Consider the following 13,115-nt stretch of genomic DNA (forward strand, 5'->3'; position numbering starts at 1 on the left):
GTAGCAACGAGTCACGTCTCTTATTATAAAACGATCTAACTTTGTCATTGTGCTTCTGTCACTCGTAACATATGTAGTGTCCTTTCCCCATGTCTCGCTCACATTATCTCTCTCTCTCTCTCTCTCTCTTTCCCTGACTTTCTCACACACTGCCTTTTCTCTCTCTCTCTCTCTCTCTCTCTCTCTCTCTCTCACTCTCTCTCTCACTCTCACTCTCTCTCACACACACACACACCTTGGCGTTCCTCTGCACAAGTCTGCTTCTCATTGGTTTAAGCTAGTGACACATCTTGAATTTCTTCTGCACAAGTCTGCTTCCTATTGGTTTAAGCCAGTGAGTGACACACGTTGACTTCTCTGTAGACAGGTCTGCTTCCTATTGATTTAGGCCAGTGACACGACTTGACTTTCCTCTGCACAAGTCTGCTTTCTTTTGGTTTAGACCAGTGACACGACTTGACTTTCCTCTGCACAAGTCTGCTTCCTATTGGTTTAGGTCAGTGATTTTTAACCTTTCTTTTGCCGTGGCACACTTTTTTACATTAAAAAATCCTGTGGCACACCACCATCCCAAAATTAAAAAAAAATCACACATTGTAGCCTAATACAGCATATATATATATACACACATACACACAAACACACACATACTGTATGTATTGTGCTGTTATGCCATGCCTCCTACAAACTACCCCTGCACTGGGAGTAAAAAACAAGCAAAGTTTAAAAAATATGTCATACTGTTGTCAGTCTGCCGTGGCACACCTGAGGATCTCTCACGGCACACTAGTGTGCCACGGCACACTGGTTGAAAAACACTGGTTTAGGTCAGTGACACACCTTGACTTTCCTCTGCACAAGTCTGCTTGCTATTGGTTTAGACCAGTGACACACATTGACTTTCCTCTGCACAAGTCTGCTTCCTATTGGTTTAGACCAGTGACACACCTTGGCATTCCTCTGCACAAGTCTGCTTCCTATTGGTTTAGGCCAGTTACACACCTTGATTGCATCTGATCCCTTCTCTGCACAAGTCTGGTCTTATTTCATTGTTTCTGATTTCCAGGTCACCTTGAAAGCAAGTCTAGCGTGAAGCGGGTTCTAGCGATTACTGCAGTTTCATCACTTGCTTATTCTGTCACCCAGGTGAGAATTACTCAGACAGGTATTTCCTAAATGATCACAAATCCTTAGTCTCAATGAGTTACCCATTTCAAATAATCATTTTTTATAATAAGAGTAAAAGGTGTATTTATAATTTTTTTAGGGCTGCAACTAATGATTATTTTCATAATCGATTAATCGGCTGATTATTTTTTCGATTAATCAACCAATCGGATAAAAAAAAAATCAATAATTGTTTCCTACATTTTAAATAAAACCCAGATACTAAGTGTTACAAATATGAACTTCAGACTAAAACTCTACATTAACACAACTGTCCAATTTTTAAGCAGCAGAGCACAGTTTTATAATTAAGTAGAACAAAGCCGCAAACTGTTTGAATAGAGTTAGAACTATGAACAGGTAGACTATCACTGTTAGTAACATTCTGTTATTCAATCTTTCAGAAACTTTGCATTGAAATGCAAAAATCTCAACATGTTCCTGGCTAAGGCTGGTTCTCTGTTTGCAGCTATATTTCCTGCAGCAGAGAAGAGGCACTCAGATGGTGTTGAGGTGCTTGAGAAGCATAAGTAGGGTTTTGCCAATTTCGCCAAAGTGGGATATTTATCATTGTTAGCTCTTCACCAATGCAAAATGTTTTCCACCTTGGCAAGGGGCCTCTCAATAAAGTAAGCCTGGACTTCATTCTAACATAAAAAATATCTTGAATATCTATATGCAATGGTAAATAACCAGCTATAAGGGTTAGGGGAAAATATCTAGTACACTCTAAAAATAACAGATATATACTTATAAAGGTTGAATCTGGTACATATGATCACAATTTATTAGAAGTAAAAAAAAAGGGGGGGAGAAGTCAACTCAGAAGCTGAGCGGTCGCACATCGCAGCAGCTCCAGCTAATTATCATATAAAGATCGAATTTGGCGACCGTTCAGACTTCTTACAATATCCTATTATACTATTTTTGTGACTTTGGGGGTTCAACTGTCCTGAGAGCTTGACACTTTCGGTGTTGGAACGGTCTGTGGCTGAAACTTTGATACTCTGATCTCCAGCCTGCTGATCATTGAGTTTGGGAGCAGCCATGTTTTTTTTTTCTCTCACGTGGGGACCAAAATGAAGCGAGAATCTAGCTACTTAGAACCCTTTTGGCAACAAGATCAGGCATTGCATCAAGATCTCAGCATGGATATAACAATAAATATTATTGAGGAGATTAGCAACCTCCTAGACGGATACCGGATGAGTTTTGAAAATTTGTTCGCACACGCACCACAGGCGACTAATGCCGCTAATAATACGGATGGACCGGGTGTGGAAGCCGAGCAGCCTGAGATGCTACACTTTAATACCCAGCTTGCTACGCCTAATGCAATGGCCCAAACAAATATGCATGGCGTGATGGAATCCCTAAGCCCGTCTCCTCTGGCAGTCAATCTCCAGTTAGCCACGGAGCCCTCCACCCAGAGACATCAAATAGCATCACAGAGGCCTCGGGGTAGTAAAGACCTCCAGAGCGGCATCACTCACGAGCGGAGCATTGTAGCGTCCGTGCAGGCAAATGAGGCTCAGCCCTTCAGTGTGAGCATGTTATCTCCCGGCTGGGGCTACAGCGTAAAACTGTCGGACATTCTCAATGGGGCTATGAGGCGTATCCCGCGAGTACAATCACACGCAGCCATCACTCGCTCTGGAGAGCGGTTTCTGTTGCATGGCATCGAGGTAACTGGAACCCCGCTTTGTCCGACTAGAACATTACAGCTGGCTACAGAAAAGCCCTCAGCCCTACGGTTCGGAGTGGGGTAAAAGACTTTCCTTTTAATGGTTCAGAAGACAGCAGGAGCGGGGTAAATATTTGGCTCATCTATGAGTCTAAGCTCCCTTTCAGACGATATATTTGTTACCGCGCTTGCTATCTGGACATTATTTTCCACCATGGGGACTATGTCACAAACGAACATCTAGCATACGAATATTTTAGTTCAGCTCCCAGTGCAAATACAGCAGCTGATATGGACATACAGAGAGAATATCTGGAATGCTGAGTATTTTCTTGTTTACTAGAAATAGAGGGGGCATAGTATAATATGTTTTGGTTCATTAATAGTATTACAGGTTTAGTTCTGCTATCACATATATACTGTATTATGGGGCAAGTATTGGGGATAAGATTACTGTTGATATCGCTGTTAATGTTTAGTTTGTTTTTCTATGTGCTGCAATGCAATGATTTGTCAAATCAATATACCGTATAAGCTTTAAATGATATAGACATTGTTGAGAATTCAATGGCTGCCACAATGTCAATGCTTATATTATACCCTACGAATTTGGTTTTATTTAGCTCTTTTGAGGAAAGAATACTGTTTTATGCTCTGAATAGGAGGTGCTGGTAGAAAAATTCAGGTTCATTTATTACATTTACTAGTTAAAACGTTAGATAATTGCGCTTACTACATTAGTTCCCATGGTTAAAATTTAAAAAAAAAAATTCCAACTTTTGCGCTGTGGTAGACCTCTCCTTTTTGACACACACAGTACCCTGTTGCTGGATATAGGGCCCATATCCAATCAGCAGGGCTTCATGTTTTCTTCATATTGAAATTCAATATTTCTTAAGTTATATCACTACCATAGAAGATGCATTATACCCCTACTCTACATCCTCATTGACAAAGTGTGGCTGCAATTGCTTTTTTGTCTTAAACTAGTGTTAATACTACATGTATGCAATTCAGACACCGCAATATCAAGTAATGTCTTAAGGTCTCAGAATGATTTCTATAACCTCCTGGATTCCTCATTAAGATTAATTATTTTTTCATGTTTTTTTTTTTATTATTATAATCTCCATAAGACTAACCTTCAGAGCTAAAACTCCTTGTGTTATTTAAACTTATCTTTCATTCTGCCCCACCATAATTATAACTTTGATTCCCCGAAGTCTACTGATATCCATATTTAAGTGGCATAGCCCAATCATAAATTCTCGCTAGTAGATCCCCTCTACCCCAGGCGTATAAGAATGCTTGTAATTCACTGCTTTTAGAAACCACCTGGGTAGGCACCTCAGCCTGATAGCGGAAGATTCAATTACTGTAGACATATAAATATTTTTATATCTCAGAGTGAGGAAGGATTCACTATTAAGCGTGTGGTTCCCAACTCACCCCAAGAGGAAAGCTATCCCACCTTTAGAGTTTAATAAGTTCCTTAAGGCCTAAAAGGTAATGTGTTCACATGGGAAGGTTGGGCAGCCCACACTCTCTAGTAATTTTCTGGCTCAATGTGTTTACATGATACTGATGTACTATACTAAACTTACAATTTGTTACTATGATCGCAGCCCCACTGTCTCATGCAGCTTTACCTAAAAATTTGGGATTTTTGTCTAGAGTGGGCTGGACCCACTCATTTGTTGCTTATGCCACATGTTATATTTTCTTATAACCTCCTCCCACCCACACCCCACAATGTACCTCCTAGTTTAGGAGTACTAACTATGCGGCTTCTCTAGCCTATGCCGCACTTCTATAAATCCTAATCCTGCCTACAAATAGAGTTAAAGCTTTTGAACCCAAATTTACTGTTTATTACTACGCTATATCCTACTAAATGCAACATTCCCACATAGTATATTATAACGACTATCTATAATATTTTTAACTCTATCCATAACCGATATAAAAAAAAGAAAAGAGGTTGGTTTGAGGCCCAAAGGCGGTCTCTCTTATTCTATATTAACCTTCGGTAGCCATTTTATTTTGCTTATGTTTGAGGTTCTGGAGAGGCCTCTAGAGTTCATTTGAAGGTTTACATTCAAATTGGCCAATCACAACTGTAATCTAGTGTTGTTTGTTCTTCTTTCTAGATTGTTTGTATACACTCAACATTGTAATGTACTTGACATTCTATGTAATGACTATTTGTGCATACCGTTTTTTCTTCTTTTATTGTGATTTGCTCTTCGAAACCTCAATAAAAATATATTAAAAAAAAAAAAAAGAAGAAAAAAAAAAAACAATAAAAAAAAAAAATCAAAAGCGCTAAGGACTATATATCAATAACAGGACTAAGCCATACACATTTATCTATACAGTACATATAATCAGCAGTAGCAAGCAATCCGCTAATAATTGTGCAAACAGATAATAGTGCACATCAATTCAAATAACCCCCATCAATCTAGGGCTAGGTGTAAATAATAAGCTCAGCACTATATTATGCAAAGCATAGTCGCAAATCACCTGATTTAATATACACAATCCAAATGATGACTCCTATTTTATTTCTGAGTTGTACATAAGCCAGGAGTAGTTGTAAACTTATACTGTCCTGAAAAAGTGAAAAGTAAACGTCTGTAGACGTCCTTTAGGCTAAGGGCATAACCATAAAACACAATACCATGTGTAGGAGCTCACACCACAGTGCACAGAACAACTAATTGCAAACCAACTAATCGATTATGAGATTCGTTGACAACTATTTTTATAATCGATTATTATCGATTATTATGATTAGTTGTAAGAAGCCTTTAGGTCTGAGAGCCTAAGATTTTACTAATGGTGTGTTGATTATATATTATATTATATATATATATATATATATATATATATAAACAGCAGCTATATTAAATACACACATGCAAGAACAGGGACAACCTCATATTGTTCTCATTGCTATTTCCTCCTCTCAGCTTTATAAGATATAATAACAATGGCTCTTTATTTTGCAGTAGATTTTTAAGGGTTTGTGTTTATTTCTACAAATTAAAATTCAAGAAGTCTGTCTTCTATTAGCTATAATCATTCTTCAAATGTTACTTACCGGCGTGTTATAGGATTCTAATTTTAAAACGCTAGTATATCACTACTCTGTTAATAGTGTTTTTGTGATTTTAGTGGAAAGGAATTACACATGGGAATTTCTAAGACAGAATTCTTACCCACAATGTTAGAAATCTGGTGATTAGTGCCCTTAAAAGGACAAACAGTTATATAGTAGTTATTCTGCAATTTACAGTATGTATAAAATAGGCTCATTTAGCATTTTTTTCCAACACAGAGATGGGCACCTTTTCTGTGCCCCAGATGCCATTGTCAGAGGATAAACAGCCGCTGATTGGTGTGTACAAGCTAGATTGGCATTCATGCATGGTGCATACTCATCAATGAATGTCTGTCTAGGTTCTGAGACTGGCACCAAGCTTGAGCACAAGGTTAAAAATAGAATAAAGGAGAATTAAAGTATGTTACGGTAGCTTGCTGGGTTTGTCTGGACAGTTATATCCAGCCTCATGGGGGTTTACTGTCGCTAACACACTGCACACAATTTACTGTTGTTCAGTTCCCTGACTGGTTGGATAAAGTAAATTAAATTATAAAACGAAGGCACGTAAGCAATGCTTAATAAACTGAGTTTACCGAATATTAGATCAAATCGTTTACATGAAAAAGAACACATTCTTCATATGAATGGTAGAAAATGTTTCATACCCCATAACTCATCTTGTTCATTACACCCTATAATATGTGTCTGATGAGCCCATTCATTACCTTTTGTTCAATTTCAGGGCACGCTGGAAATACTGTATCCTGATGCCCACCTCTCAGCAGAAGATTTTAACATTTATGGGCACGGTGGTAGGCATTTTTGGCTGGCAAGTTCCTGCTTTTTCTTTCTGGTAAGAGGTGTTATCACACATATTATGGCTAGTTGTCCCTGGTACTATCATATCCCTGGTACTATCATATCCATGGCACTATCATGTCCCTGGTACTATCATATCCCTGATACTATCATGTCCCTGATACTATCATGTCCCTGGTACTATCATGTCCCTGGTCCTATCATGCCCCCGGTCCTATCATGTCCCCGGTCCTATCATGTCCCCGTTGCTATCGTGTCCCCGTTGCTATCGTGTCCCCGGTCCTATCATGCCCCCGGTCCTATCATGCCCCCAGTCCTATCATGCCCCCGTTGCTATCGTGTCCCCGTTGCTATCGTGTCCCCGTTGCTATCGTGTCCCCGTTGATATCGTGTCCCCGTTGCTATTGTGTCCCCGTTGCTATCGTGTCCCCGTTGCTATCGTGTCCCCGTTGCTATCGTGTCCCCGTTGCTATCGTGTCCCCGGTCCTATTGTGTCCCCGGTACTATCGTATTCTTGGTACTATCATGTCAAGCATGAGACATAATTAAGAGCAGAAAGTACTAGAAACATCTGTGTTTGCACAAATGCTAAATGTTATTTTATGAAAGAGAACAGAATCTCTTGCTTTGATTCGTTGGGGAGTTGTATCGGTGCTGCTGTTAGCTCTCTATATCTAACAAGTAAAATGCTGGGCTCATTGTGATTTCTTACCTATAGCATCTCACAGCTTTTCCCTGGTACTAGGATAATGTCTTTAAAGGGACATGAAACCCAAAATGTTTCTTTCATGATTCAGTTAGAGCAGCAATTTTTAAACAACTTTCTGATTTATTGCTATTATCATTTTTTCTTCGTTCTCTTAGTATCTGTGCAAGTGTCTGGAGCACTATATGGCAGCAGTTTTGCAAAGATAATATCCATTTGCAAGAGCACTAGACGGCAGCACCTTTTCCTGCCATGTATTTCTCCAGATGCCTAACTCGGTGTCTCTTCATGGGAGCAAAGCAAATTTGGTAATAGATGTAAACTGGAAACTTTTTTAAAATGTTTTGTTCCGTCTGAATCGTAAAATAATTTTTTGGGGTTTATATCCCTTTAACTCCTAATGTTTGTAACTGCTTATTGGATGTGTTGGATTTGTGTTATATAGTTTAGTTTGTCCGTCCCATATTTCCCTGCAGCTATTGATTCACACTTCTAACCCCTTAGGCTCTTCTTGGTAAAAATACAGTAATTTATCTTCTAATTTATTCTCCTGCACAGGTTTACACTCTCGTCTTTGTGCTTCCGAAAACTCCCCTTAAGGATCGCATCTCTTTGCCATGTGAGTCTTCAGTAGGATCAGAAACTGCATATCTCATGCCTTAGATCACATCAGGGTTACAGGATCTCAGTGAATCAGTCTTGTGCTTTTTCATCAAACATATCCCTTAGAATATTGTATGTGTCTAGTGCACGGCCAACCTTGCTCGAGTACAACAAATGGATAATACAACTGCGCTAATTTGCACTGGCATTGCAAGTTGAAAGTTATATCTTGTGCTCAAGTGAATGCAAAAACTGCACCAGAATATTTAGCGTGACTTCAGACCTTAGGTAAACTGTAAGGGGTAAAAAAAAAGTGTGTGTGTGTGTATGTATGTATATATATATATATATATATATATATATGTATATACTGTATGTGTCTATGTCTATACATGTGTATATTTGTGTTTATGTTTAAATATGTATGTGTACATATAGGTACAGATATACCCATAAATACACATATATACATACACACACACATATATATGAATATACTTTTGAGCCCTTTTCAGTTAAATACCTTAAAACATACAATATCATTTTTAATGTGGTTTTAATGGAAATACTTTATTCATGTGTATATTGTATATTTCTTTCTAATGACATGATGAGTCCACGGATCATCATTTATTACTGTTGGGAATATCACTCCTGCCCAGCAGGAGGCGGCAAAGAGCACCACAGCAGAGCTGTTAAATATCTCCTCCCTTCCCTCCCACCCCAGTCATTCTCTTTGCCTACGTTAAGAGCAAGGAGGTGGTAAATTTAGGTGTTAGAAAAGATTCTTCAATCAAGAGTTTATTATTTTAAGTAGTACAAGATTGTGCTGCTTTGTTCTAGGGTGTAGCCGTAGTCCATATCAGTCTCTTCAGTAGAGCAGTGGTGGCTTTAGAGCAATGGGAACTTGTGGGACATAATTCTCACTGCGCCTCCCATACTGATGCTGCCCTAACTCTGAAAAATCTGAGGGATATTACTCAGTATTATCTCTTATTTCAAAGGTCCATTTGAGGGAGAGGACCTCTCAAACCTGGGAGCTGCCTTTGCTGTCGGACAGAATATGAGGTAAGTGCTCACTTTTATTTCTGGGGTTAAAGGAAAAAAAAAACAACTCAGAAAAAGTTGGACACTTTATTTCATAAGGATGGGACATATAAGGAAGCCCTTATTGGAATTGGGCACTTTATATTTATTAGACATGACTTCTCCTTTATACTCAGGAGACTATATGTGCCCCAGGCACTGGGGCAAGCAAACGATTGTGGTGGTTCACATCTCCTGGCGGTTGCATAAACAAACATGCTGACCGGGAGATGACTGTTTTGGCAACGCTCACGACGGGCGGTACTAGGGGAGGTGGCATTTGGTGTTGCGCGCCTTTTCTCCTTCTCTTCCGGAGAGTCTGAAGAGAAGTTGTACAGCTGCTTGTCCTATTACGCATCCTCTATTATAACATGCGTAATTAGTTCCGGAGACCGTCTTCTGCTGTTGTGGTTGAGTTCCGGATCTGAATAGTGTGGGAACGACTTCTGTTCAGAGGGAGTTAGTTTTATTGGTCAGGCAGGCACCTCAGCAGAGTCCTGCTGAGGTGTAGAGGTGAATTGCAGGTTTATTTAAGCTTTTCTGCCCTCTTTACACTTAAATAATAAAAAAAACGAAAAAAAGTTACCATTTTAAAATTTAAAGTGACAGTAACGTTTTTGTATATTTTGATTTTTATTAAAAAATTTTATTTTTTTTTGGTAATTGGATGCATTGTGAGTCAGAATGGACCAAGAGGCCATGCAAAGTGTCACTTGTTCTTTGTGTTTGATGCCAATGTGGAACCACCAATCCCTTTTCTGTTCCTCATGTATTGAGAGGACTTTAAACCTTAGGGATAGTCTTTTTTTCTGAGACATTTTCCAAAGAGGATGCTGTTCAGAAATCTAATGACAATGTTCAATATACGAAGTGTTCTCCTCAGGAGTCCCACATTTTACCGCCCTCACATGCAGTGCCCTGTGCTTCCTCTATAACTCATTCTGGGGTTACTTTACAAGATATCGCTCCTCTCATGTCTTCTGATGCGTTGTCTGCTTTTCCAATGTGGCAGGGAAAGCGTTAGAAGAAAAACAGACATTCAGCAAGCGAGGTTTCTGACTCAGTTGTTGCTATTTCGAATGCCCCCTCCCAGAAGCCTGTGGAGGAGGATACCTTAGTCGCATCTGAAGGTGAAATTTCAGAATCTGACAGTGGAATTCCTCTTGCTGATACTGAAGTTGTATCTTTCAGGTTTAAGCTAGAACGCCTCCGTCTATTACTCAAAGAGGTTTTAGCTACATTGGACGATAGCGACTCCACGGTCGTAGTTAATCCTAAGAAATCAAGTAAGCTAAACAAATATTTTTATGTACCTTCCTTGGTAGAGGTTTTTCCTATACCAGATCGGGCTATTGAGATCATTGCTGAGGTATGGGAGAGACCGTGTATCCCTTTTTCTCCTTCTCCTATATTTAAAAAGATGTTTCCCATAGCCGACTCGGTTAAGGAGGCTTGGCAAACAGTCCCCAAGGTGGAAGGAGCTGTTTCCACCTTAGCTAAGAGAACTACTATACCCATAGAGGATAGTTGTGCTTTCAAAAATCCTATGGATAAAGATTAGAGGGGTTACTCAAAAAGATGTATGTACACCAGGGCTTTCAGTGGCAGCCAGCTGTGTGCATTGCTACCGTCACTAGTGCGGCGACGACATATTGGTTTGATGCGTTGTATGATGCTATTAGGACAGACACTCCCCTGGATGAAATCCAGGATAGGATAAAAGCTCTTAAATTGGCTAATTCCTTTATTACAGATGCTTCCCTTCAAGTTATCAAACTGGGAGCAAAAATTTCAGGTTCCCCTGTTCTAGCTCGCAGAGCCTTATGGTTAAAACCTTGGTCTGCGGATGTATCCTCTAAGTCTAAGCTTTGAGCGATTCCTTACAAGGGGAAGACTTTTTTTGGACCGGGCTTGACGGAAATAATCTCTGATATTACGGGAGGTAAGGGTCATCTTCTCCCTCAGGATAAGAGAAACAAACAAAAATTCTTCCTCTTCCGATTCCAAGCAGGAGTAGTCTAAACCTTCATGGAGACCCAATCAGTCTTGGAATAAGGGAAAACAATCCAAGAAGCCTGCTATTTAATCAAAGACAGCATGAAGGGCCTTCCCCCGATCCGGGACCAGATCTGGTAGGGGGCAGACTTCCTTCTTCATTCAGGCTTGGATTTGAGAAGATCCCTGGGCAGTAGACATAGAGTCCCAGGGATACAAACTAGAGTTCAAAAGTTTTCCTCCCAGAGGCAGATTTCTATTTTCAAGATTATCTGTAGACCAGACAAAAAGAGAGGCATTCTTACGCTGCGTAAGAGACCTCTCCGACCTGGGATTGATAGTTCCTGTTTCGATACAGGAACAGGGTCTGGGATTTTATTCAAATCTGTTCGTGGTTCCCAAAAGAGAGGGAACCTTCAGGCCAATTTTAGATCTCAAGAGTCTAAACAAATTCCTCAGAGTACCATCCTTCAAGATGGAAACTATTCGTTCCATTCTCCCTTTGGTCTCAGAGAGCCAATTTATGACAACTGTGGACTTAAAGGACGCGTACCTACATGTTCCCATTCACAGGGATCATCACAAGTTTCTAAGGTTTGCCTTTTTAGACAAACACTTCTAATTCATAGCTCTTCCTTTCGGTCTTGCCACAGCTCCCAGAATTTTCTCAAAGATTCTGGGATCTCTGTTGGCGGTTCTTCGATTACAGGGCATTGCAGTGGCACCCTATCTGGATGACATCCTGGTCCAGACGCCATCCTTTCAACAAGCAAGGTCCCACACGGAAATGTTGTTATCCTTCCTGCGATCTCACGGATGGAAGATAGATTTGGAATAGAGCTCCTTAGTTCCAAATACAAGGGTAACTTCTTGGGAACCATAATAGATTCCCTATCAATGAAGATTTTTCTGACAGTAGTCAGATTTTCGATTCTTGCCTAGCACTTCAGTCCACTCCTCGGCCATCAGTGACTCAGTTGGAGGTAATCGGGCTGATGGTGGCGGCAATGGACATCATCCCGTTTGCTCGGTTCCACCTCAGACCTCTGCAGTTAAACATGCTCAGACAATGGAACAGAGATTATGCGGATTTGTCTCCATGAATACTACTGGAGCAGGAGACAAGGGATTTTCTTCAATGGTGGTTGTCTCAGGATCATTTCCAGGGGACCTGCTTCACAGACCCTCTTGGGTAATGTGACAACAGTTGCCAGTCTTCTAGGATGGGGAGCAGGGGAGCAGTCTGGGGCTCCCTAAAGGCTCAGGGAGTCTGTTCTGCCTATAAACATTCTGGAGCTGAGAGCTATCTTCAGTGCTCTTCTGGCCTGGCCCTAGTTAGCCTCGGCCCAATTTATCAGGTTCCAGTCGGACAACATAACTTCAGTGACTTACATCAATCATCAGGGAGGAACACGGAGTTCCCTAGCAATGACAGAGGTAGCCAAGATAATTCAATGGGTGGAGATCCACTCTTGCTGTCTGTCGACGATCCACATCCCAAAGGTGGACATCTGAGAGGCGTTTTTCGTAATTAGGCAGAGCTTTTTCCCGGTGGAGTGGGAACTCCAGCCGGAAGTGTTTTTCCAACCTCATTTTCAAAGGGGGTAAGTTGCAGTTGGATTTCTTGGCTTCTCGATCGATTGCCTAGCTTCCGAGGTAAGGGTCGAGGTCAAGGAACCCTCAGACGGTACTGATAGTCTGTCAGGGTGCCAGGAATCAGACTGAGACGAGAAGTGCAAAAATAATCACACCTTTTATTAATAGCAAAAAAATAATAAAAAGTCCACAAGTCAAATTACAAGCCAGGAGTCACAACCAGAGCTGGTAGTCAGACGAGCCGAGTCAGGAGCCAAAGTGAATAGTCAGACGAGCCGGAATCCGCAACAAGGAAAACAGCAGAGTCAGGAACAAGCCAGGGATCAGGAACCAGGACGTCAGGCAGCCAG

At 40.6% G+C, this 13,115-nt stretch overlaps 1 protein-coding gene across 1 annotated transcript in view; it reads left to right on the plus strand.

Annotated features, from left to right (window-relative positions):
* TPRA1 (transmembrane protein adipocyte associated 1) overlaps positions 1 to 13,115 on the plus strand; it is a 56,813-nt gene that overhangs the window by 16,599 nt on the left and 27,099 nt on the right. Inside the window, exons 6-8 of the mRNA XM_053720834.1 lie at positions 1,067 to 1,146; positions 6,703 to 6,813; positions 8,044 to 8,104. Coding sequence (XP_053576809.1) covers positions 1,067 to 1,146; positions 6,703 to 6,813; positions 8,044 to 8,104 — 252 coding nt within the window. The remainder of the gene's footprint in view (positions 1 to 1,066; positions 1,147 to 6,702; positions 6,814 to 8,043; positions 8,105 to 13,115) is intronic.

Source organism: Bombina bombina, chromosome 7 (assembly GCF_027579735.1).
Source record: "Bombina bombina isolate aBomBom1 chromosome 7, aBomBom1.pri, whole genome shotgun sequence".
Lineage (NCBI taxonomy): Eukaryota > Metazoa > Chordata > Amphibia > Anura > Bombinatoridae > Bombina > Bombina bombina.